This window comes from Centruroides sculpturatus, unplaced genomic scaffold, assembly GCF_000671375.1.
Source record: "Centruroides sculpturatus isolate CEXI.00-Female unplaced genomic scaffold, Cexi_2.0 scaffold600, whole genome shotgun sequence".
In the NCBI taxonomy this organism is placed as follows: domain Eukaryota; kingdom Metazoa; phylum Arthropoda; class Arachnida; order Scorpiones; family Buthidae; genus Centruroides; species Centruroides sculpturatus.
In genome coordinates this window covers 213,858-238,166 of record NW_019384814.1, presented here as the reverse complement: position 1 = coordinate 238,166, position 24,309 = coordinate 213,858, and the positions used below count along the sequence as shown (strand labels likewise).

At 29.9% G+C, this 24,309-nt stretch overlaps 2 protein-coding genes across 2 annotated transcripts in view; both read left to right on the top strand.

Moving 5' to 3' along the window:
• The window catches only part of LOC111629828 (serine/threonine/tyrosine-interacting protein A-like), a 39,354-nt gene extending 21,638 nt beyond the window's left edge, over positions 1-17,716 (top strand). The window contains exons 5-11 of the mRNA XM_023373738.1: positions 3,585-3,645; positions 3,778-3,814; positions 8,935-8,974; positions 9,083-9,133; positions 10,944-11,016; positions 17,046-17,109; positions 17,181-17,716. Coding sequence (XP_023229506.1) covers positions 3,585-3,645; positions 3,778-3,814; positions 8,935-8,974; positions 9,083-9,133; positions 10,944-11,016; positions 17,046-17,109; positions 17,181-17,269 — 415 coding nt within the window. The 3' untranslated portion in view covers positions 17,270-17,716. The remainder of the gene's footprint in view (positions 1-3,584; positions 3,646-3,777; positions 3,815-8,934; positions 8,975-9,082; positions 9,134-10,943; positions 11,017-17,045; positions 17,110-17,180) is intronic.
• A 3,798-nt stretch (positions 17,717-21,514) lies between these two features.
• LOC111629817 (aftiphilin-like) overlaps positions 21,515-24,309 on the top strand; it is a 40,005-nt gene continuing 37,210 nt past the window's right edge. Inside the window, exon 1 of the mRNA XM_023373725.1 lies at positions 21,515-21,643. The gene's annotated coding sequence lies outside the window, so the exon portion shown is untranslated. The remainder of the gene's footprint in view (positions 21,644-24,309) is intronic.

Below are 24,309 nucleotides of genomic sequence, written 5' to 3'. Positions count from 1 at the left end.
TGATCTCATGAAAAATCAAGCAGAAACTAGCGAGGAAAGCGAGTTGTTTAAAGCCAGCCATTTTTTTTTTACATGAGAACGGATTAATCATTTTTACATTACTTCTTATGGAAAAGGTTGGTTTGGTATACGTCCTATTCGGTATAAGTCCAAACACCAGGAACGGATTAAGGTCATATACCGAGGTTCCACTGTAAATGTCTTTTATAAGAGATTAATATGCATATTTTATATACTTCTTTAAAAACATCTATTTTATGTATTATTTATATCAGTTTTAAGACTAATAGCTGAAAGATTAGTAATTGTATTGGACAGAATTAAAAATGGGGGAAAATATGAAGATAATTAAAAATAAAAAAGAAATATATCAAATAAAACTATAAAATAAACCCAATTAGATATTTCATTTGGAATTCTTGTTTAACATATTAGAAATATCAAGATTCTCATAAATATATATGTGTGTGTCAGTATTGATTTATACTGTTGTAAAGTTTATCATAATCTTCAGCTTATTTATGGTTTTATTACATATATTATTTACAATTTACAGATTTTAATGTAAAAAAAAAAGATATTAAACTTTCTTTTTAAACTGCATTCTTATTGTTTCAAAAACAAAATTTAATGATCTATATCAGTGATTGTTAGCTTTAGAATTGTTGAATGCCAGGAATTAATGTTATTGGAATGTCAGAACTTTGACTTTTGCAAGTCTTAGTTATTTTAGGAATGGGAATAAGAAGGCTATGAAATTGTTATATTCAAATTTTAATATTTATTTTGCAATAAGCATAAAGCAAAATTATTTTAAAATATAAATATAATAATAATAATAATTTTAAATCTGGACAAATCTGAAAGCTTTTTGCAAGATTTTCTGCAAACTTTAAAGTTTGGGAGCTGGAAAACCAATTGTATGNTATATTATATATATATAAAAAAATATATAACATAGTGCAATATTTATATTTTAAAATTGACTATTTATAACAGTAGAACTGTAGGTTTCTCTAAAGATCAGTAACAATCATAGGCCATAAGGAATGATCTGGTGGTATTAGTAATGTAAATAATATGATGATGACATATTATATTTAGTCAAATATAAGAAGATGCCATAAAATCTAAGACACAATCTTAATTTCTACATACCAATGGATTTTTTTTCTTTTGAAAAATAGACAACTTGAGACTAATTTATGTCAACAGAATCAGTTTTGTTGACATAAATTTGTTCATTATTTATTGTAAAGTAAGTAATATATTATGGTCTTCCATGATATCAGTCAGAAACCTCTTCACTTTCTGTGCTAAGCTCTTCTGAATCATTGCTGGGGTTCAATGTTTGCATCTTTCTGTGTGTAGTTGTCCTTGGTGTCATTTGAAGCATCAGAAATGCATCATTTCTTGAGTGCTACACAACTTTTTCTGGGATTTTCATTCAAATGCTTATGATGTTACTGTAATAGACGAATGAGGTGACTTCTTAAATATTTACTATTATGAATATTAATCTAATAAAATGATCAAAATGATGAAATGGAATTAGTAACAGAGAAATAAGATGCTAGCCTTAGAGGTTGCTAATTATAACATATACATTGAATCTAACAAGTGGACATCATGACATGGTTATCACAGTTTTCAATGATATTGCTTGTGTGGATAAGCCTTGGTATAAATCTTTATTGAGCAAAAGGGAAAAGTGCACTTCTCAAATGTTTTTAAAAAAATCAAAGCTAAAAAATTCTGAGCAACTTATGAGTATAGAGTATGCTTTGCAGAACCTTCCAGGAAAGACACTGTGGCTTGGCTGCATTGTACCTGACTATTAATTGTTAGCTCATTGGTTTGTGTTCAGTGGTGCCTGCAGATTGTAAAAAGGGCATCATACATTATGCAAGAAGTTTCAAATTCTATGATTTAATGTCAAATTAGTGTTCCCATAAAGAGGTTCTGGTTGGGACAATAGACAAATATCATTCATTAGTTTCTTTTATATTTGTAGAGTATGCTGTACGTCATGGATTTTCTGTTGTTGGAAATGGAATTTAAGGTCCTCTTCGAAAAGGACAACTGAGATGAAAAGGTGGGGCAAGTGCCCCAATGTATGGGCATCCCTGTTTACATCTCTGAGTAAAATTTTACAATCAATGCAATTATTTTTATATAAAATATTTGTGAATTGAATAGGTTTTTTACATTTCATTTATTTTTTTTTATTAAAAAGTACATTTTCTCTCTGAAATTTTATTCTGGAATTGCTATCTATTAAAAATAAATGTAAAGTTTTTACATTTGTCAATGTTAGAATATTTTGAATAATTTGACATTTTAAACAATGAAATAAAGCTAAAAATTTATTAGTTGTAATTAACTCTCAATATCATATTAAATTATTATAGGTGACAATTTTCTTTCAATGCCTCTTATCTAATTTTTTTATTGCTTATATCTTAAGTATATTCCTTTTAATAGCTAATAAAACAAGCAAACAGTAAAAATAAAAATTATATAGCATGAATAATAAAATTGTAAACTATAAAATAACAAATTTTTGAGGATTAGAAAATGAACATTTTCAATAGAAAAATGTATTAACTCATTTAATTTACAATTTTTTAATGTTAAAATTGCATTGATTTGAAAAAAACACTACTCATAAAGATGTGAACCAGCAATCCCACAAAATCCAAACAGGCACACTACTGCCAAGCCAGGGGTCTTTGCCGAAAGATTTCTCAAAGCATCCTCATAAATTGATAGGAATTTTTTAACTAATTTTCTTGAAAAGGTTTGAGAATCATGCTATCTTCATTTATTCACTAAAGGGTCATTCAATGGCTTAACCACATAAACAATATCATTGAAAACTGTGATGACCATATAGGCTGCATCTTACAAGTAGAGGTCACAATTTTCAGAGATACTAAAACCTGAAAAAAGTACATCTTACATTTGAGTAAATATGGTATGATATCATATATACTCAAATAGTATCAATATTTATTATTTAAACACACACAACTCGAGGATGGGTTTAGGAACCTGAAAGCACTTAGATAATAAAGATGTAAACTTTGGAAAAGCTGGTTTGGGTAAATAAATATCTATTATTTTCTTTAATTTAAGATGACATAAAGCATATTGTTAGTAATGGAATGATGTCTTTTATAATTTCAAATTTATCATAAAAAGAGTTGTCATATAAGTGAATGTTAGAGAACATTTCAAATTCAGAAATAAATTTAAAAAAAAAAAAAAAATTGTCAGGTTAATACAGTTCAGTGAAGAATCATCAGAAGAAAAAATGGGATCACTATGTTTGTTATAAAAATTCTTTTTTGAATTATAGCAATTAAATTTGAGATTTTAAACTTAAAAAATATTAATTAATATATAATAAAATTAGAAATTTCTTTAGAATACTGTATATTAGTTTTGTATTTATCTTGAAAAAAATTAATAGATGATTTTAAAATTTATATTTATTTTATTAAGAAATGTATTAAATATAATTTATTTTTATCTTCAATAAAAATTAATCAGAGAACTAAATTTTTTATACATTTAATTAGGTATCTTGTATTGGATATTGCTGATACAGTGACAACTAATATTATTCAACATATACCAAAGGTATGGTTATTATATATTAATGCTATTTGAAATGTAAAAAATTTGTCTATTTTATGTAACCATTTTTGGCTGAATTTCAGGTAATAAATTAATATTCTTGAACATAAATTTTAGCAAATTCTTTTATTTCAGGTAAAATTTTTTATTGATGATTGTTTATATTGTAGAGGTAAGTAATGGCAATTTTTAAATATAATTACTATCTATAATTTTTGATGTTTTATTTTTGGGAAAAACAGAATTGTTGCAATATGCAGAATGATTAATATTAATTTTAAAGACGTTTTTGACAACTACATCAGTTTAATTGAGAGAACTTGTAGGATTATGGGAAAATTGTTCTCCTATGGGCTTGCATTGCATTGTTAATTTCCAATATTCAGTGAAGTTTAAGATAAGATAGTATAAGAACTAGAAATTATCAGCATTTTTCATTTATAACTCAACTCTACTTTTGTTCATTATAAATATTGTTAGCTTTAGTTAAAAGCTTAAATTTTATTTCTGAAATGTGAAAAATAAAACTTTGTGAAAATTTACAATGTATGTGCACCTGCAATATTAAGTTTTTGTAAGGGGAAGAGAGAAAATAGTATATATTCGCTAAAGAAATCTTTTCAAATGAAAAATGTCAAAAACGTTTTTTAGAAAATTTAGTAACCATTCAGAATTTCTCTGCCAGTCACTTTATGTCAGTATCAATAAAACATGGAAATGTCTAAATTTGGACCTGTAGGATTTTGGAGGATGTTTGATTAAGTAAAAGCCCATTTATTCAGATACTTTGTCTAATTCATATTGGTTTTTGATCTTTTTAAAAATTAAATCTGAGTCAGTTTGAGGCACTTTCAGTAAGTCTAGCTGTTCATTTTAACCAGCTCTTTTGGTCAGCTTAACTCTTCATAAATTTCCCATAACATTTGAAGATCAAGATCATCTTTCTTTCCAGAAAAGTTTGTCTTGGACATGATTCTTTAGCTTCTGTTGCAATAACATAGTCCTTCCGTTCATAATTGTTGTAAGGTACGAGTTAATTTTGTGTCTGTTCTGTAGAACATAAATTTTATGGACTACTTCCTCGACTAAATCCTGGTCTTCAAATAACCTCTAGGAATAAAGGTGCTGTTAAAAATAAACCCTGGGTTGAAAAGCATGGAAAACATATTGAAGTACTGCAAAGTATAAAATAATATAGTTTAGAGTAACAGATAAATTTAACTCTCTCTTCAAATTGTCTGGAGTCAAACATCATTTTCTGTTTCAAGGTTTATGGGAACATTTTTGTAAATAAAATTATAAATATTGGTGAATATTGAGTATGAGAAAGTCATGATTGAGTTTGTAAGTGAAGAGCTTTCCAGCTAAAGGTTAGTTAGGAAAACTTGAATTGGAAATGGTGAGTTTGAACCAAAAGATGGTAGTCAAGATCCTGATTTTGACAGTGACATTATAACAACTGATTCAGAAGATTTTGAATTGGGTTAACTAATTAAAACAGTAATTATTTCAAATGTTATAGCTATAGTCTATAAATATAGTCACTAAACAGTTTTGATAGTGTCAAAAGTGTACAGATAATTGAGGTATTTCTTTCAAATTTTGCTCACTTGTCTCCTATTGGAAGGTAATAAACCCTTCAATAGACCCTGGTCTCAAAAGAACCAGGATCTCAAATAAACTCCTGAGAATACATATGTTTTAATAATAAACCCCTAGAATTTAATAAAGGAAATAAATATATTACATATATTTTTTCCCATTTATTATATAATGAAGTTTAGTTTAATTTATCAACTAAATTCCTGTCTCCAAATTACATTCTTCCTATTCTTTAGTCTCCTATATGGCGGCCGGATGGCCAAGCAGCTACTGCTCTGGGGGACCTGGGTTCGAATCCAAACAGGTCAAAAAATCCCCAGGAATTTTTTCAGGGGGTGGTTCGTTCGTATATGTTGGGCCCATCCCTCACCACCTGGCAGCCCCATTGTAGGCCTGGCCAAACCCATAATGGGCTTGCAAAAAGAGGCCCTCTCAGTGCCCACAGGGCAGAAAGAAAGAGTAAAAAAAAAAAGTCTCCTGTATGAGAGGGGACAGAAAGGGGGATTGTACAGCAAATTTTAATTTGCTACAGTTGTATAATGCTTTCCATTTGCATGGACTGGCCAACATGCGAGTCAGGATTGCATGCTTGTCAGTCCATAACTTGAACCCCATTACTTAGAAATCATTCAAAAGTTGAATTAGCATTGTGCACTGGGGCATTGTCCCATTTGTAAATCCAGAATGGTCCACAGATTTTTTCACCAGGTAGTAAAAGTCTGTAACATTTCTTGATACTGCAAAACATTCATTTGCCCATTTACAATTGTAATATTTGTATTTGTCTTGCCATTCCATCCAAATCCTTGCCCACACCATTACTGATCTTCCTTCTTGTTGACCTTTAGAGAATAGTTGCTCTTCATGTCTTAAGTCATGTCAATAGAAGTGCCAGTTGTCAGGGCCATTGACGTTAAATTTTTTTCATCACTTTATACAATTCTCTTCCAGTTTTTAGTCTAGGTCATCACTTTTTTAGCTCATTTCCATCTCTTATCCTTATGGCTAGGCTTTAATGTTGGTGCTAATTTTTCTCTTCTTATACATAAGAAAAGAACTACTGTTTGCAACTCTTGAAATTGTAGGTTTTGAGACATTAATATTTAGCTGGTTCACTCAAAGAAATGTCATTGTTAGTAATTTCCTTGAGAATGGAGTGTTTTTGCAAACTGACAGTTTAGATGGTTGTCCAGGTGAATGTCTAGATCTATATTTCTCACCTAATTTCAAAAAATTGTTGATTATATTGTGAGATCTCTTCAATTTTGCAGCAATTTGTCAATTTGAGAGGCCTGATTTCGTCCATGCTGATTTTTGTCCCCTTTTCAAACTTGGTCAGTGATGAATTGTGTCTCATGCTTTTTTAGCATGTTATTTACTCTTGATAGTTATGAAAATAAGCCAAATTATGCTATACATTGTTTTGCTAAAACACTTAAAACTGTTACATTTAAAAAGTTTTTAAAACAAATTTCTCATTTAATTATTGATACTTGATAGAAAGATGACCTATTTATGAGATACTAAAAACTTTTTTCTAATCAATGACTTATAAATACTTATAACTATTATTTTAATTTAAAATATTAGTTTAGGATATTGTTAATGTATAACATAAATATTATTACATTTTGATGCTACTTATTTTTTTTTCTTGCATACTAAATTGTGTTTGGACCTATATTTATGAAACACCACATGTAATAAATTATCTTAAATTTTTAAGATTGAATTAATATACAGTAATGAGAAAAATTTATTTTAGAATAGGATTAAAGTTTGCAAGTCTTGTCTAATAGGCAAGTGTATATTACCAATTATACTTTCTGCATGCCAAGTGACATTTACATAAAGATAGATAAAAGTTACAGATTTATTAAATCAATCCTGTTCAAAATATTAATTGAAATTTATTAATTTTTAAAGTTTCCAACAGACAGCAAAAACATCAAACTCAAATTTTTGAATCATTAAATTTGTTCAAATACGCTAATTATAATTGGCAATTTTTGATTATAACTTAAAAATAAGGTTTTGTTGTATTTGTTCAACTTACCCTAATTTATTAATTTAAGAAATATTAGTTTTTCAGATACAGATTTGAAGCATTTTAAAATATCAATTGAATGTAATGTTCAAAACATTTTTACAGAATATTTTAAATATGAGGTTTAATGACTTTTTTTACTCTTTTTGTCCTGTGGACCTTAATGAGGCTTTTTTCTAGGTCCCATTTTGAGTTTGTTCAGGCCACAATGGGATGGTGAGGGACCTGGCCTAATACAGTAGAATTTCATTTTAATGGATTGTGGAGCAACAGATTTCTTGGAATAACAGATCTTTTTAGTTCTCACCAAATCAATGTAATTTTGCCTTCTTTTAGTAGATCCATAACTCAGAATAATGGATATTTTCTAGCTCCATCTATTGTAAACTTTGCATATTTTCAATGTTCAGATAATATTTTGGTGTTTCTGGGAATTTGTAGTTTTTTGTTGTACTTGTTACACCTGGGATCAATTGAAGAATTTTTATGAAGAGAGTCAGCATGCTGATACGATTGAGGAGGAGCCACCTAGTAGCATTCTTATGCTGATCCAAGTGTAATGGCAAAATTTAGTGAGGCCATTGAGTTCTTCCAAGTTGTGAAGACCTTCCTGACAAGTTTCAACATAAATGAACAGGTTATACATGACATTGCTAATATCAAGCGGTTGTATTCAACAGGAGAAAAAGCAGCATCAAAACTAACCAAGATAGTAAAATTTTTTAACAAATCGTGAAGTCAGTTGCGAAGTGCTAATGAGGATATGTAATCTGCTTCTTTTTGTGCTTGCAGAGTATACAGTTTCCATCAGTTTTGTTGTACATATGTACGGCATAATATATGTGAATAAAGGATAGATTATCTCAAGAGACTGAATAATTTCAAGTACAGGTATTTATATGTTGGAAAATATATATACTCAAAAAAATTTCAATTTTTTCGAGTAATGGATATTTTCCTGGGTGTGTAGGAAATCTGTTGTTTGAGATATAATGGATTCTTGGAACAATGGATAATTTTTGGCACACTGAGCAATCCTTGAAAATGAGATTCTATTGTATATCCAGAGTAGACCACCCATGAAAAATTCCTGCCTACTTGGGTTTGAGTCTCGTCCTCCAGAGTAGTAGACTGGTGTTTTTACCACCTTGGCCATCCAACTACTGACACTTTGTTTCCACTTGATTTTGTTTCAAGTTAAAATTCTATAAATTGTTTAGTATATATCAAAACTATTACTTTTTAAAAATGCTTCAATTGTCATCAATGTGTTAGTGAATTCATTGTGTTATTTCATTGCTTTATATGCTTGAGAATTCTACTGTATTATATGCCAAAAAATTTTTAACATATCTGGGAAATTTTCCATAGGCAACTTGAGAAGAATAAGCAATTGTTTTTTTTTGTAACTCCTTAGATAGTCCAGATGATTCAAATCTGGTGATCTCAAGAGCTACTTAATTATTTTTCTGCATAAGTAATAGTACTGTTTTTAAATATGTGTTTATATAGATTATTTTATAATATATAATAATAATAATAATGATGATAATGAGTAACTTATGAACTGCAACTAGTTTTTTTAATAACATAGACTATTTTAGAGTACTTTCATTAAATTATCTGTATTATTTTTTTTATAGGGAAAGTATTAATACATGGAAATGCTGGAATTTCAAGGAGGTGAATAAGTAATTTTTTAAAAATAAATATAAATTTATATATTTTTATTGAAATATAGATATAAATTTCTTTTAATATTTTAAATAAACTTAAATTTTCTTTTAATAGTGCTACTCTGGTTATAGCATATATTATGGAAACATATGGATTATCCTATAAGTAAGTTTCAAATTTTATTAACATTTTTAGACAGATCTAATGTTTATGTATATTTTTAATAGATATTTCTTTAACCATACACACTATTCATTTCTCTAGGATAGTGTTTTTCAACCTTTCCTAATAGTAACACCTCCAACTTCATAATTTTTTCTTGTGATATCTCTACTTCTTTATCAATGTAGAGTTAATGTACTTTTTGTACTTTTAATAATACATGTAAGAAGTATTATGATGCTGCTCAGCACTATTTTGTGAAACCCTGAATTGACATTGGTTAAAAACCAGTGCTGTAAGATACAAATGTTCTTAAAAAGTAAAATTTATAGATATTACTTTTTAAAAACAAAATTGAAATAAAAAAGCCAATAATTTTAAGAATAATTAAGAAGTGTTAATTTTAATATCAAAATATTTTTTGATATGTTTTGATTTCATCTTCCCTAAATCTAAAGTTATGATCTTAAAATCTAAAAGTTTTAAATCAGAATGTCAACTTATCCATAGCAGCACAGAAACAAATTCCATTTTACAATTAGAATCTTAAAGTTCTTGTTAAATTTAAATATTTCCTTTATACAGTGGAATATGTGTGTATAACAAAATTTAGGGGACTAACAAAGAAAGTTCATATAGTGGTATTTTGCTATAAGCAGACAACAGCTATAAAAATTTTTTTTTTGTTGTGAAGATGGCATACATATTGTATTTTCATGGAATGACTGGCATGCCGGTCTATCAGGGATACCAGGAAATCAAATATTTTCATAGTTTTAATTAGTTAAATAATTGAAAAATAGTTTATAGTTTCTTGCCATTTTCTTGGTTACTATATAGAGCTATAATATGCTATGATACTTGAATTCCTAATTAACAGAATAAAAACGTAACTATAAAAGTAAGTATTAGCATACTGTTAAAAAAAAATTGAGTTTTTTAAATATGATTATAAGCAGAGCCGGCCCTACCATTGGGCGAACGGAGCGACTGCTTCGTTCGCCCAATGGTAGGGCCAGACGCTAAGTCCTAGGGAGCACCTCAGTGGTAAAGAAAATTAAAGAGTATAAATTAGGGGCAACCAAGGTGGATGCCATAATAGGATCTTGCTCCATCCTGAAATTTGCCTTGGGCTGGCACTGATTATAAGATTAGTTTTTACAAATACTATGAAAGCTTTTTTATTTTAATATAGTAGTTATTAAAAATTAAATAAAAATTATCATGTTTCTACTTTATTGAAATAATAATAAAACAAACCACTTTACCACAATCTGTATTACCTTTAAAAGTAAATAAAATATTGGTTTATCTGATTCCTAAATGAATGAGTGTGTGCATTTATTTTTGTGGCAAGATTTTTTAAGGATAATTTTTAATCTATTTCATGCAAAATTTAGAAAATGCAAATGAGCAAATTTGTTTTCAAGAAATATATAAAAATTTAGAAAATATTTTTATATGAGTAAATCTTTTAAGAATGAAAGAATAATAATAATATTCTTTATATGAAATCATGTCCATCTTATTTATTTATTTATTCAACATGAAGAAGTGTTGAATGAATAAATGTAAAGAAAGCCTAGTGTCATGTGTAAATTACACTGTATTGTGTTTAATAAATAAATAGAATTATAATAATAAGATAAATAACATAAAAACAATATATAAATATTATATTTTAACTTTTATTATTGTCAAATTTTGAAAATCATATTAAATTATTTCAAATTTTTAAGAAGAATCTATTAGTATTATAATGTAGTAAGATGTAACAGAAAAATATTAATATTTGTTTTTTTTTAAATTTTAGAGATGCATTTTTACGTGTTCAACAGAAAAGGTTCTGCATAAATCCAAATGAAGGTTTTGCTCAGCAGCTCAGGGTAAATTTTATTCTCTGTTTTAGTAATTATAATATAATTCAATGTCTTCATGTTAATATGTTTTTAATGTTATCATTTGGTTTAAGTATAATGTGACTTTTATGTGTAATATAAAATGTTAATATAACAAAGTCATTTAGAAATTATTATTTTGATAATTGATGCATCAATTATCTATTGGCTTGCTCTCATGAATCTGTGTGAAATTTGTTTGAATGAAATTAATATTTTAGATCACATACTTAGTTTAATTTTTGTTAAATTAATAAATAGAATAAATTTCAATAAGTAATAGAATTGCTGCAGGACTTATTACTTAAATGTAAAATCCAGACATTTTCAGAAAAGTATAATTTTTATATTCTATGCAAAACTCATTTATGCAACTTCAAACTGTCATAGAAAATTGTCTGCTTTTTACATTGATTAATAAAATACAGGGTCATTCAAAAGTCTTTTGCACCCTTTTAATTTCAGAAGTACTGAAGATATGTTAATGTCTTCAGTACTTCTGAAGACATTAACATATGTCTTCAGAATACTGTTATATTCCTATATAACATATCTGAATATGTTATATAGGAAGTAATGCATGGAGAATTGGCATAGAACCTTTGTGTTGAGCCTGAAAATGATTTTCTTCTGATGAACTTAAAATCACTTACTTCTCATGAATTTAAAGTTCATAGTTTTAAAAAGACAAATCCTTTGAACATCTGTTTACACAATGCTGATTAAGAATCCAGAAAATGGTTTTAGACTAATTAAATGCTCTTTAATTTTGTTATTAGAACTTCATTACTTTTCTTGTTAAAAAGTTCCAATATAAATACATGTTTTACCATCTTGGCATTTAAACTTGCCTTTCGGACAGCCGTGACTGCAATTAGTTTCATCTTCTCCGAGAAGACAGTCATCGAAGGTGTCGCAGACCAAACTTTTAGGAATGCATAGATCATCTTCACATCGGAACTCATCAGCATTACATGTCAAGGCCTTGCTGCAATTGTCTTCATCCATATTATCGAAACAATCTTTTTCTCCATCACATTTCCAAGTGTCCGGAATACACTGGCCGCTGTTGCAATGCATCATATTATGAGGACACTGACGACTAGTGCAATAAGTCACATTTTCATCATCTCCGTGAGGACAGTTTGGAGTAAGATCACACAGCAACTCGGGAGGAACGCAAGAGCCATTCTTACACCGAATGTATGTGGGAGGACAGTAAGCAGGCAGAATCTGCTTTGTAGAGGCACAATTTTCTTCATCAGAATTATCTTTGCAATCATTAGTACCGTCACATTGCCATCTTATATTAATGCATCTGCCGTTGGCACAATGAAAGTCGCCACCCCCACACGTTAACGGACAATCCACTTCATCAGTACCATCCAGACAATCCATTCTTCCGTCACATTTCTTATCCTTTGCTATGCATTTTCCATTCCTACAGCGGAAAGATGTCGAAGAGCAGTTAGCAACAACTGCAAAAGAAAACGGCACAGTAAAGAAAACTTTAGTTGTCTTGCATTATTGAACCCCTCGCCTTCGCAAGAGCGTTTGTCACTAGACAATGTGAAGCCAGTTCAAACGTAACCAGAAGGTGAAAGAAGAGATAGCTGAGTACATCTTGAAGCGGCACAAGTTCCTTTCTTGGTAATTAGTGGGTTGACGTAGACACGTTTTCTATTTACGTGCAGTTTGTCTTGATTGCCATAAATTACGGTTTTAGGATTCAAATTTTTGGTCACAAAGTTTAATGCACGATGTTCTCCGTCCAACCAATGTATATTTTGGTCATCGACTGCAATAGATATGATGTGACCAGTATTACGAACTGCGATTTGGGAACTGCTTCCGGGCTCAAGTTCCCTCATTAAGATTCTTTCCCCAAATGTATCGCCCCAATATAGTCTGTTGCCACTCCTATCGACGAAGACTGACATGTAGAAACCGTCAGCTTCGTTAATTTTTCTTCGATTTTCGCCAGTCATATCGAACACGAGCACCTTCGATTTGTGTCGCAAGACAGCTACAAACATTAGGCCTCTTTCCGGATGCAGAGCGATGTCGATGGGTCTGGTTAATCCACCAACGAGGTTCCAATATAAGTGACTTTGAAAATTTGAAATTTTAAGTCTTGGCTTGATTTAAGTGTTAAATGTTCGAATTCTTTACTAATATAGTAGCGCTTCAATTATCCGAATCAATTGGGGACTGGGGTTGTTCGGAAGATTGGTGTTTCTGATAACCAATTATGTACGACAAAATATATTAATTTATTCCATCTTGACATTTTTCTCCATTGCGTGTCGCTTCGTGTTGAATTTTTGTTGATGTTAAACCTAACAAAGACTATTGTATCGTTAGTATCAAAAACGTAAAATATTTGAGTAGCCCAAGACATAGCCAAAGATTGCAGCGCCACAGCACTGGCAAAAATTTAAATTTGCCGACTGAAATTCTTTCGGATAATCGACACTCTACTGTAATAAAAATAAAAAATATTACTGATGGCATATTATGTTATGAGAAAAAGTTCTCAAAAGCTGAGCTTGATGCATTCTGGAAAACTTCAAAGAACGATTTATGAAGTAAATAAAATACACTAAATAAAATGTTGACATATGTTTTACTATATGTTATTGTGATTAATAAGTGAAATGTTTCTTTTGTATTATATCTAATTGGCTTTTGTATTAGTTTTCTCTTAAGAAAATTAGTCTGAAGGCAAGGTTGTAAATATCTCAATAAAACATTAATCAGAAATAAATGTTATTGGATATCTAAAAACTGTTTAGCATTATATATTATGAATTTTTACAAATGTATTGCTGCCAATATCATTAAACTATATTGGTAAAATTATATTTCTTAATTTTATGCAAACATTAAACCAGGGATTCTCAACCTTTTTTTTTTTACCCATTGACCCCTTTTCCTCTTAATTTTTTTTGTGGACCCCCATACATTGCACAGAAAAAAACCCTTATATTTTTTTTGTTACATTGTTTCAAATTGGAAAAATATTTTAATACTGAAGCTCTGAATTTCAGAAAAAGTAACTACTGTATTTATGAACTAGCACTTTTAATACCTCTTACCTTGTCAAGATGGAGTTTTGCACAGAACTGAAGGTTAGTGTTAAAATAAACTGATAACCTTTATACTGGAGGGAGGCTATAAACTTATAGCCTCCCTCTTCCCTAATCTTCAAGATCTGGAACAAACTGAAGCAAAACGTTCAGAAATGTCACTTTCAAGTGACATGACGCTGATGGTATAAGATTCTCCTAACAGATCCTGGTTTTATAATCTCTCTTTGACCTTTTTCAATGAGATATATACAGTATGTTGTTTACATATTCAATATTTTAAATTATTTCTATTTTAACCCTTATGCAAGAAATGAGTAATAAATGAATTGATAATATACTGTAGAAATTTAATTTTCAGTAAAACAGTTGTTCTGAAGTAGAATTACCCTATAGACCACTAAAATATCACCATAAAATATCATTTATTTTTTTCTGTGGACCCCTAGTAATGTTACATGGACCCCAGTTGAGAAACCCTGCATTAAACAATATACAGTAAAATTTGTAAAAGCCAGAACTTAGTGGGACTGTCTTGTTTTTCTGTGTCTCTCTGGTTTTTTTGCCATTGACAGGATATAAACTTACTACTTTTCTATTGCTCACTGTTGTCCATATATTTTTCCTTTTATGAAATTGGATGAAAAAAATCATGATTTACATGTTTATTCAAATTGCATTTGCTACAGATTTCTGCATATATTGTAAAGACTTTACTTACAAATAAGTGGACATAATTCACTTTTTAATTAAATAATGTAATGTCATTTGATTAGTTGTCTTTGATTGTTTAAAGAAGTTACTGAGAGAAATTTCTGGTAGGTGGTGGAGGCTAAGAATTGTGGTACATTGAGTTTTTTATCAATGACTTACTCATAATTTGGCAACAAAAACCAGATGTACCACAATCTTAACCTCCATCATCCACAATTCTTATGGCCTTCACCCTTGTCTGGATCAACAAAGTCATCATTCAGCTTACTTCCTGGACATCCAATTAACATTATGTCAGGACTGCATCACCAACAAAGTATAGAGAAAACTTGACAAGCCACTCTTTAACCGAATTGAATCCCAACATCTTCACCTTTACAAAATAGAGTGCTGGTCAAACAAATGTTTACATATTCATCCAATATTCTGGACAGAGAAATGGAGCTTGATTACATCACATATAAAGCAAAGGAACATGGTTACGAACCAAGCCTCACAGTGAGTTTTATCAATAAATATGAAATCTCATGCCACACATAAGAAGGACAACAGCAAACAATAAAGTTGTCAAATACAACCATCATCACAGCAACATCTACAAACAGATTGCGAGAGCCAATAACTTCAAAACTGCATTTCAAAAGAAATTCTTCAATGCACTCCTTATTAAGGAATGCCAAGGATCCTGTTGACAAGAAACCTGGGGCCTACACCATCCACATAACAGACAACAGGTTCAACAAAGAGTGGTATACATAGAAGCAACCAAACATTCACTGGATGCATGCGTGTATTAAGGAACATTTGCTTCTGAAAATGATGTCCAAGTCTCTCTCAGTGGAGTCTGCAAACTAAATCCTGTCACCTTCTGGGTCATTTTAAAACATCTTAAGAAATTAGAAATTTAAATGGCTTCCACTAGGAATTCAGCATAAACTACAGATATGCAGAGACTCTCTACAGCTTGGAAATCTTTATTTGAAATACACTTTTAAAATAATCTTTGCATTAATAAAAGTTGCTATTCATGTTGATATCATCAATGATGCATTCTTTTCTGATCAATGGAACTGTAGTTCTTTCCATTTCAAAAATTATGTTCTGTCTTCTTTGTATTGTATTATATTCTATTGTAACTTAACCTGAAGATTATGGTTTAAAACCATCAAAAATGTTCATTTAGTTTGTTAAAGTTTATTTCTGCTGGATATCTTTGTATCATTGTGTATATTTTCCAGGAAGCATTAAGGAAGTTTGAATCTCTTCTGTTCAGTTAGTTTTTTTGAAGGCTTTCCCCATAAAACCATTACTTTTTTCTATAATTGTAATAGTTTGATATCTTTGTTGAAAGATATCAAACTATTTTCACATTTCCTGACTTGAGAATGCAGCAAGTCAATTATTAATCTTAGGCACAGAATTGACAGTGGTTCAAAATAAAAAAAACAAAAATATTTATCTTTTAGCTGTGTTGGAAGAATTAACAATTTTGTATGATGAATTATAAAATAGCAACCATTGCAAATGAATCAAAGGAGATATCCACAAAAAGAATACTGAATATTGAAAGGAGGAAAAAATCAAAGATAGAGCAAGTTGCTTCAAAAGCAAATAAATAAAATTCAAATCTTAAAAAAGACATTATTATTAGATGAGAAGTTGCACATTTTTAGTTAAAATGAAACACTACAAACTTGATATGCTGAATTAATTGATTAACTGGGATATGAATTATACAGAAACATTTTTATTATTATAAAATTGTGAAATATTTGTCTATAAATTTTTTTCTTAAGATACAAGAATGATGTAATTAATATTTTCTGCTATGCATAGGTTTCTTTACAACAAAAACCCTTACTAAATAACACAAAATATCACTACTGAAGCTTTAAAATTTAAAAATTGCACTCAAGTGTTTAGTTATAGATCCAGCTTCAGGGATTTAAAATTAAATTCCAAAGAATATTTAATTCAAAATTATTGATTATTGTCATGAGTCCAAATATATTTGGATTTATTCTCTAGTAAAATAATGAATGATACTTTATATTATTAATTTTTAAAGGAGTTTAAATATTTTTATTTAATTAATATAATTCATTAATTAATTAATGAGAAATAAATATAAATTTTGTATTTGTTTATGAAATTATTGTGTTGTTATAATTATAAATTATATATATCATTTTATATATTTAAATAATTTTGTAGGAATATGAACCAATATATAAAGCAAAATTAACATTACAAAATGGTGAAACATCTCAAGTCACTGGTAAGTATAAATATATAATACTCATTCAATTATTATTATTATTATTATTGAAATTATTATAAATATTTAAGGTAAATTGAAAAGGAGGATACAAGATGTAGAAGATTCAGATAGAGGTAACGATAGCATGGATATATGTGAAGAATCTGTTCCATCATGACTAGGACCTTTTGTCTGTGTTAAAAATATAACACTATTCATTTGAAAATACTCCAAAAACTCTAGAAGTTGGTAAACATTAATTTGAGTCACTGTTAATAAAAAATCATTATGCACGTGACAAAATCCAGCCCTGCACTGCCTCCGAACAGATGCAATTGAGGATGATATTATTGAATGGTGTACAGGTTGTTTAAGTAAACTGAATTCTCAGTTTTGAATTTTTTACAAAACTATTATAAAAAAAAACCTCTCTTGTACTTAACGTTGTCAGATGTCTAAATGAACAATTACTTTGCTTTATTTATGTTTAAAGATTGATTATATTGTTCACGTAACAAATTAGTAATTCAACAGAAAATTAAATAATTATTTGAGTGAAATGATCTCAATAAGAATAATAATTCCTAAATAATTTTGTTATTTGAACATTTAATCAGAAAGCAATCGAATAATAATTTCCATTTCTAATAAATTTGAATGTTTCAAAATGGAATTTTTTATTCGAGTGAAATAGTAGGTCTATTTATAAATGTATGATTTTAAAAGTATTGTTTTTTTAAGAATAATTTAATCCTTTTTAGTGATATTTTGTTAAAAATGAATTAACTTATACCAATACTCTTAATGGATTTTATACATGAAATGTCGTTAGGAGTGTGAGTGCCTTTTTAGCCGTTACATCCTTGAAAACTTGATTGTAAGAATTTTGGCAAATATACAATATATACTTATATGTAAATATATATATATATATATATATATATATATATATATACATATAAATAGCTATAGTTAAAAATAGCTTTTGTAAGTAAAAAGGAAAAGAGGAGAAAAAAAATTAGAAATCTCATCTGCAATAATGTCAATAGTAATGGTAGTGTAAGAAGTTCATTCAGATTCAATTTTTAGCAATGTTGATAGGAATTCCTAATATTTATAATAAAATCATCATCCTGGAAAATACAAAATTAGCATTTATATTTTTGTATCAAAAGTTGTACAATAAAATTTATCTAAATTTTACAAGCACACTGTTTTGTTTATTGATTTTTCTACGTTTTAAAAAAAAAATTCATCATAATACTGCGGAATTGACTTATCGGTTATCAATGAAAAAAAAACTTAAGGAAGTTTTTCTAGATGATATCTAATCATTTAGAAATAATAATTTCTATATAAATAAGTTTTTTATAGAATATCTGAAGAAATATAGTAATGTATTTATTTTGTATGTATGGATGTTAGTGTGTGCTTGGAGCACTATTTTATTCACCCTCTTTGAAGCTTAATAATTCCTGTGCTTTTTGTCGAAAATTTCTGAAATTTTGCAGGGAGGTTTGTGTATTAGGAAGATAAATGCTATTAAATTTTGGTGGTTAAAGATCGAGAGGGTCAGACTTAATGAAGTATTTATTTATTACATTTACAATTTTTTATAAAACTTATCTGTACTCTAAACATTAAGCTTTTTACCACTTTATAATAATAATTTTTTAATAAAATCTCGTAACAGATGGAACCACACACAATTTTGACTCTTGCCAGGAAAGTTATGCAACACAAATTTTTTTTTTCAAATATGATTTATCCGATAATGCATGGGATGTTTTAGATTGTATAATAATGAATAAAGTGATACTGTTGAACACTATGTATTAAATCATTCTAAAAGACAAAGATAGAATAAATTATTTCAAAAAATATATTGGTTTCATTGTGTATCAAACAATCTAGGGTAGTGGTTCCGATCCGTGTGCCATAAACTATTCACAGGGAATGTCAAAATTTCAGGGAAAAAAAAAGTTTCCCACTTTTTAATGCTGTTTGTGTATATAAAATATATGTTATATATTTAAATTAACAACTGTATATCTTCAACAGCACAATGAGTGAGATACTGGCTCGTCTGTGTTCCACTACCTTAAAAATGAATAAGAACTACTCAGGAAGAATAAGATTTTATCATTATATTTATTTGGAATGAAAAAAACAGATAATCATAATTTTAAAGAATTAAAAGTATTGGCTTTTTTTTTCAGTAACATACAAGGAGCATTTGTTGATATAGGTTTTTATTAGAGGAAATGCATTTTGGGTCTTAATGACCCCTCGTCAGTCCTTATAACGGTTGATTATTGGTTACAAATTGACATTAAAGAAAATATTGGGTAATTGACTTATTTTCTAATGTCAATTTTTAACCAACATCTATCGACTCTGGCAATATGGACGCCTCCATGGGGTTACATTTAGCGATTTTATAAAATAATCATAAAGATTGGATAAGACGGTTAACATGTAATATTATTTAATCCCATACATTGTAATTAAATATAAGATTATTTGACGATGATTTAAAAAATATTAAAAAATGTCTGAAATATAGGCCTTTTTTAAAACTAAGAAGGCCTCTTTAAGCAAGCCTATTATGGGTTCGGCCAAGCTCACAATGGGGCGGCTGGGTGGTGAGAGACAGGGTCCGACATATCCGGACAGACCACTAACCGAAAAATCCCAAGGAATTTTTCGGCCCGTCGGATTCGAACCCAGCGTCCCCAGAGCGGTATGTTGCCACCTAGACCACTCGGCCATCCTGCCGTCAAAACATATAGGCTGTGTCGCTAGTAGAAGATACGCTTGAAAACGGAGTATGAAACGATGTCGTTTTTATATATAGAGAAGTTCTTTTAGGCTTCACCATAGTAACAATAGCAGCTAAATATTTTATCATCATCATTTTTACTATTCATCTCTATTAGAGAGGTTGAGGCACACGTTTTAAACCTGTAAACGTGTACGTGTGACGTTCGGCGCCGCTTTCCCGTAAGCCTAAAAGTTTGACAATGATGTTTGTATAGTCGGTGGAATCACGCTCGACATTCCAAACACCATCGTCAAACTTTTAGGCTTACGGGAAAGCGGCGCCGAACGTCACACGTACACGTTTACACGTTTAAAACGTGTGCCTCAACCTCTCTATTAATACAATGTTATGTAAACAGCACTATACTGCAAATGCCAGTATAGCGCTGTTTGCTTCCGCCATCTTGATAGGTTCCAGTAAAAGTTGGTTAAACCGTTCATCAATGCATCGATTGTGGCTGAGACTGATAATCTTTCCCTGCTACTGGTTGAAAAATGGTTTGGTCCGAAAACGGACGACTCGTCACTGGACCAGAGTGGCCATCTGTCCCGGTTTCTTGTGAATGTCCCGATTTAAAAATAGAAGTCCCGTGTCCCGCTTTATTACTCATAAATCCCGCCATCCCACAGTTTCATATAATTACCACAAATTACTTATGTAAATCAATCAGTTATCGAATATTTATATTTTTTTTAATTTTATATTTTACGTTAATAAAAAAATATATAAAAAAAAGAAGCCCACCAGCGGCCAAATAATCTTCGCACCCTGAACACTGGGGAATTCGGTTGTGGGTTCGCGCTTCGCTCGTACGGACTGGCCACTTGGGGTTTTTCGGGTTTTCTCTACATCTGTAACGAGGTCTTTTATAAATAGTTAATTGTTTATTGTAGTCTTGGGGCATTGGGTACCTCTTTTTTATTCCCTGAATGGCTGATGTTTCCTTGAAATAAATTTACCAGAGAATCTAAAAAGTTTCTAGATAAAAAATTAAAACCACGGATTTATTTATAGCTTTCTTAATAAGAAAGTAAATTTTTTATTTAATTTTCATTTCTTGAATTTTGACAGTTTAACCGCCTCGACCATCGGGCCATCAACTTTGTAAGAGCCGCCGCAAAGCTGTAGTTTGCGGCGGCTCTAATAAGTATGAAAAAAATACATCTTAAAATCCACAGGGAACTAAAAGCATTGAAAAAATAGCTATTGCATAAAAAAACAATCATTCAGTTAAACAGTACAACGGCGATAAAAAATTATCTACATAAGGCCGAAAGCACCTTTTATTTCGTATCGGGAATCGGTTTGCTTGTCATCTTTTAGAATATTAAGAAAAATCAAACATAATAGAAACTATTATACTTATTCTGAACAAAATTTATAAAATTATATTTTGTATAATTTTATTGAAAATTATTCGGCCAAATATGACAATATTAATATTATTTCTTTCCATAAAAAAAAAAAAAATTTAATGATAAATCTATATTAGGTGGCGCAGTGAACCTTACGTCTTCAATCGAGAATTTGTAGAAGGTATCGGTGTATGTAATTTTCGAAGTTTTTTCTTTTTTCTTTTTTTTTTTTTTAATTCCTTAAGGTTATCGCTAAGTTTAAATTAAATAAATTTGTATTGATTAAGAATAGATTATAAACAAACTCTAATTCCGTGTGAAGTAAGAGAGATGACAATACTGAATACCTGTCTTTTAATATGTTTTTAAGGAAGTAATTATTATTTTACATCAAATATTCATAACTTAATATATACATTTAATATATAAATAATTTAGTTTTGATTGCTTTTATTAAGAAATTCAACTTTAAAGTAGAATTTATATATTAAAAATTTCTAAATTCTTCAAAATTTGTATGTAAAAATGATTAAAATGCAACCAAATATCATAAAAATTGTAAGAGTCATAATGCAAATATTGGAAGTTTAATTGATATTGTGATTACATTATAAAAAAAGCATCTAATTTCCCAAAACAAAACATTGATGATTTTACATTAGTTTACATTGATTTGCATTACACAAGCAAATACATTATTAAGTATTAATGTTAAACAAGATGATTTTTTTTCACTGCATAATGGAATGGAATTGATGTCACGATTTAAAAAACTATTCGAAAGTAATTGGAGCATTTCAAAAATATTTCTGTTATTATTATTATTATTGCTTTATGGATTTTATTGAAAATGTAATAAAAATGTTTGTTTGTTGTATTAAGTCGTGGCAATGCAACACTTGGGCGATCTGCCCAGGGGGATGCCTTTTTAAGGGTAACTGGCTCCTATTTGGGTGTTACAGACGTGGGGAAAACCCGGAAAACTCCATGTGGCCAGCCCGTCCGAGCGAGGCTCGAACCCACAACCGAATTACCAGTGTTCGGGGTACGAAGACCGCTTGGCCGCTGGTGGGCCGTAATAAAAATGAGAGTGAATAGTAGTAATAATTAAAGTTTCTTTTAATTTCTTAATCTCGTCAATTAAAAAAAATAGGAATAATAATGATATTTTGCAAATTTTCTGTTTGTTCTGATGTTTGACTAATCAAAACAAAAAATTTCTCTGATACAAGTAAAAATTTTTGTTGGTTAAGTTATTTTTAAGTAGTTTATCAATAATAAATTATAATTTTATCATTATATTTATTTGGAATGAAAAAAACAGATAATCATAATTTTAAAGAATTAAAAGTATTGGCTTTTTTTTTCAGTAACATACAAGGAGCATTTGTTGATATAGGTTTTTATTAGAGGAAATGCATTTTGGGTCTTAATGACCCCTCGTCAGTCCTTATAACGGTTGATTATTGGTTACAAATTGACATTAAAGAAAATATTGGGTAATTGACTTATTTTCTAATGTCAATTTTTAACCAACATCTATCGACTCTGGCAATATGGACGCCTCCATGGGGTTACATTTAGCGATTTTATAAAATAATCATAAAGATTGGATAAGACGGTTAACATGTAATATTATTTAATCCCATACATTGTAATTAAATATAAGATTATTTGACGATGATTTAAAAAATATTAAAAAATGTCTGAAATATAGGCCTTTTTTAAAACTAAGAAGGCCTCTTTAAGCAAGCCTATTATGGGTTCGGCCAAGCTCACAATGGGGCGGCTGGGTGGTGAGAGACAGGGTCCGACATATCCGGACAGACCACTAACCGAAAAATCCCAAGGAATTTTTCGGCCCGTCGGATTCGAACCCAGCGTCCCCAGAGCGGTATGTTGCCACCTAGACCACTCGGCCATCCTGCCGTCAAAACATATAGGCTGTGTCGCTAGTAGAAGATACGCTTGAAAACGGAGTATGAAACGATGTCGTTTTTATATATAGAGAAGTTCTTTTAGGCTTCACCATAGTAACAATAGCAGCTAAATATTTTATCATCATCATTTTTACTATTCATCTCTATTAGAGAGGTTGAGGCACACGTTTTAAACCTGTAAACGTGTACGTGTGACGTTCGGCGCCGCTTTCCCGTAAGCCTAAAAGTTTGACAATGATGTTTGGATAGTCGGTGGAATCACGCTCGACATTCCAAACACCATCGTCAAACTTTTAGGCTTACGGGAAAGCGGCGCCGAACGTCACACGTACACGTTTACAGGTTTAAAACGTGTGCCTCAACCTCTCTAATAGAGATGAATAGTAAAAATGATGATGATAAAATATTTAGCTGCTATTGTTACTATGGTGAAGCCTAAAAGAACTTCTCTATATATAAAAACGACATCGTTTCATACTCCGTTTTCAAGCGTATCTTCTACTAGCGACACAGCCTATATGTTTTGACGGCAGGATGGCCGAGTGGTCTAGGTGGCAACATACCGCTCTGGGGACGCTGGGTTCGAATCCGACGGGCCGAAAAATTCCTTGGGATTTTTCGGTTAGTGGTCTGTCCGGATATGTCGGACCCTGTCTCTCACCACCCAGCCGCCCCATTGTGAGCTTGGCCGAACCCATAATAGGCTTGCTTAAAGAGGCCTTCTTAGTTTTAAAAAAGGCCTATATTTCAGACATTTTTTAATATTTTTTAAATCATCGTCAAATAATCTTATATTTAATTACAATGTATGGGATTAAATAATATTACATGTTAACCGTCTTATCCAATCTTTATGATTATTTTATAAAATCGCTAAATGTAACCCCATGGAGGCGTCCATATTGCCAGAGTCGATAGATGTTGGTTAAAAATTGACATTAGAAAATAAGTCAATTACCCAATATTTTCTTTAATGTCAATTTGTAACCAATAATCAACCGTTATAAGGACTGACGAGGGGTCATTAAGACCCAAAATGCATTTCCTCTAATAAAAACCTATATCAACAAATGCTCCTTGTATGTTACTGAAAAAAAAA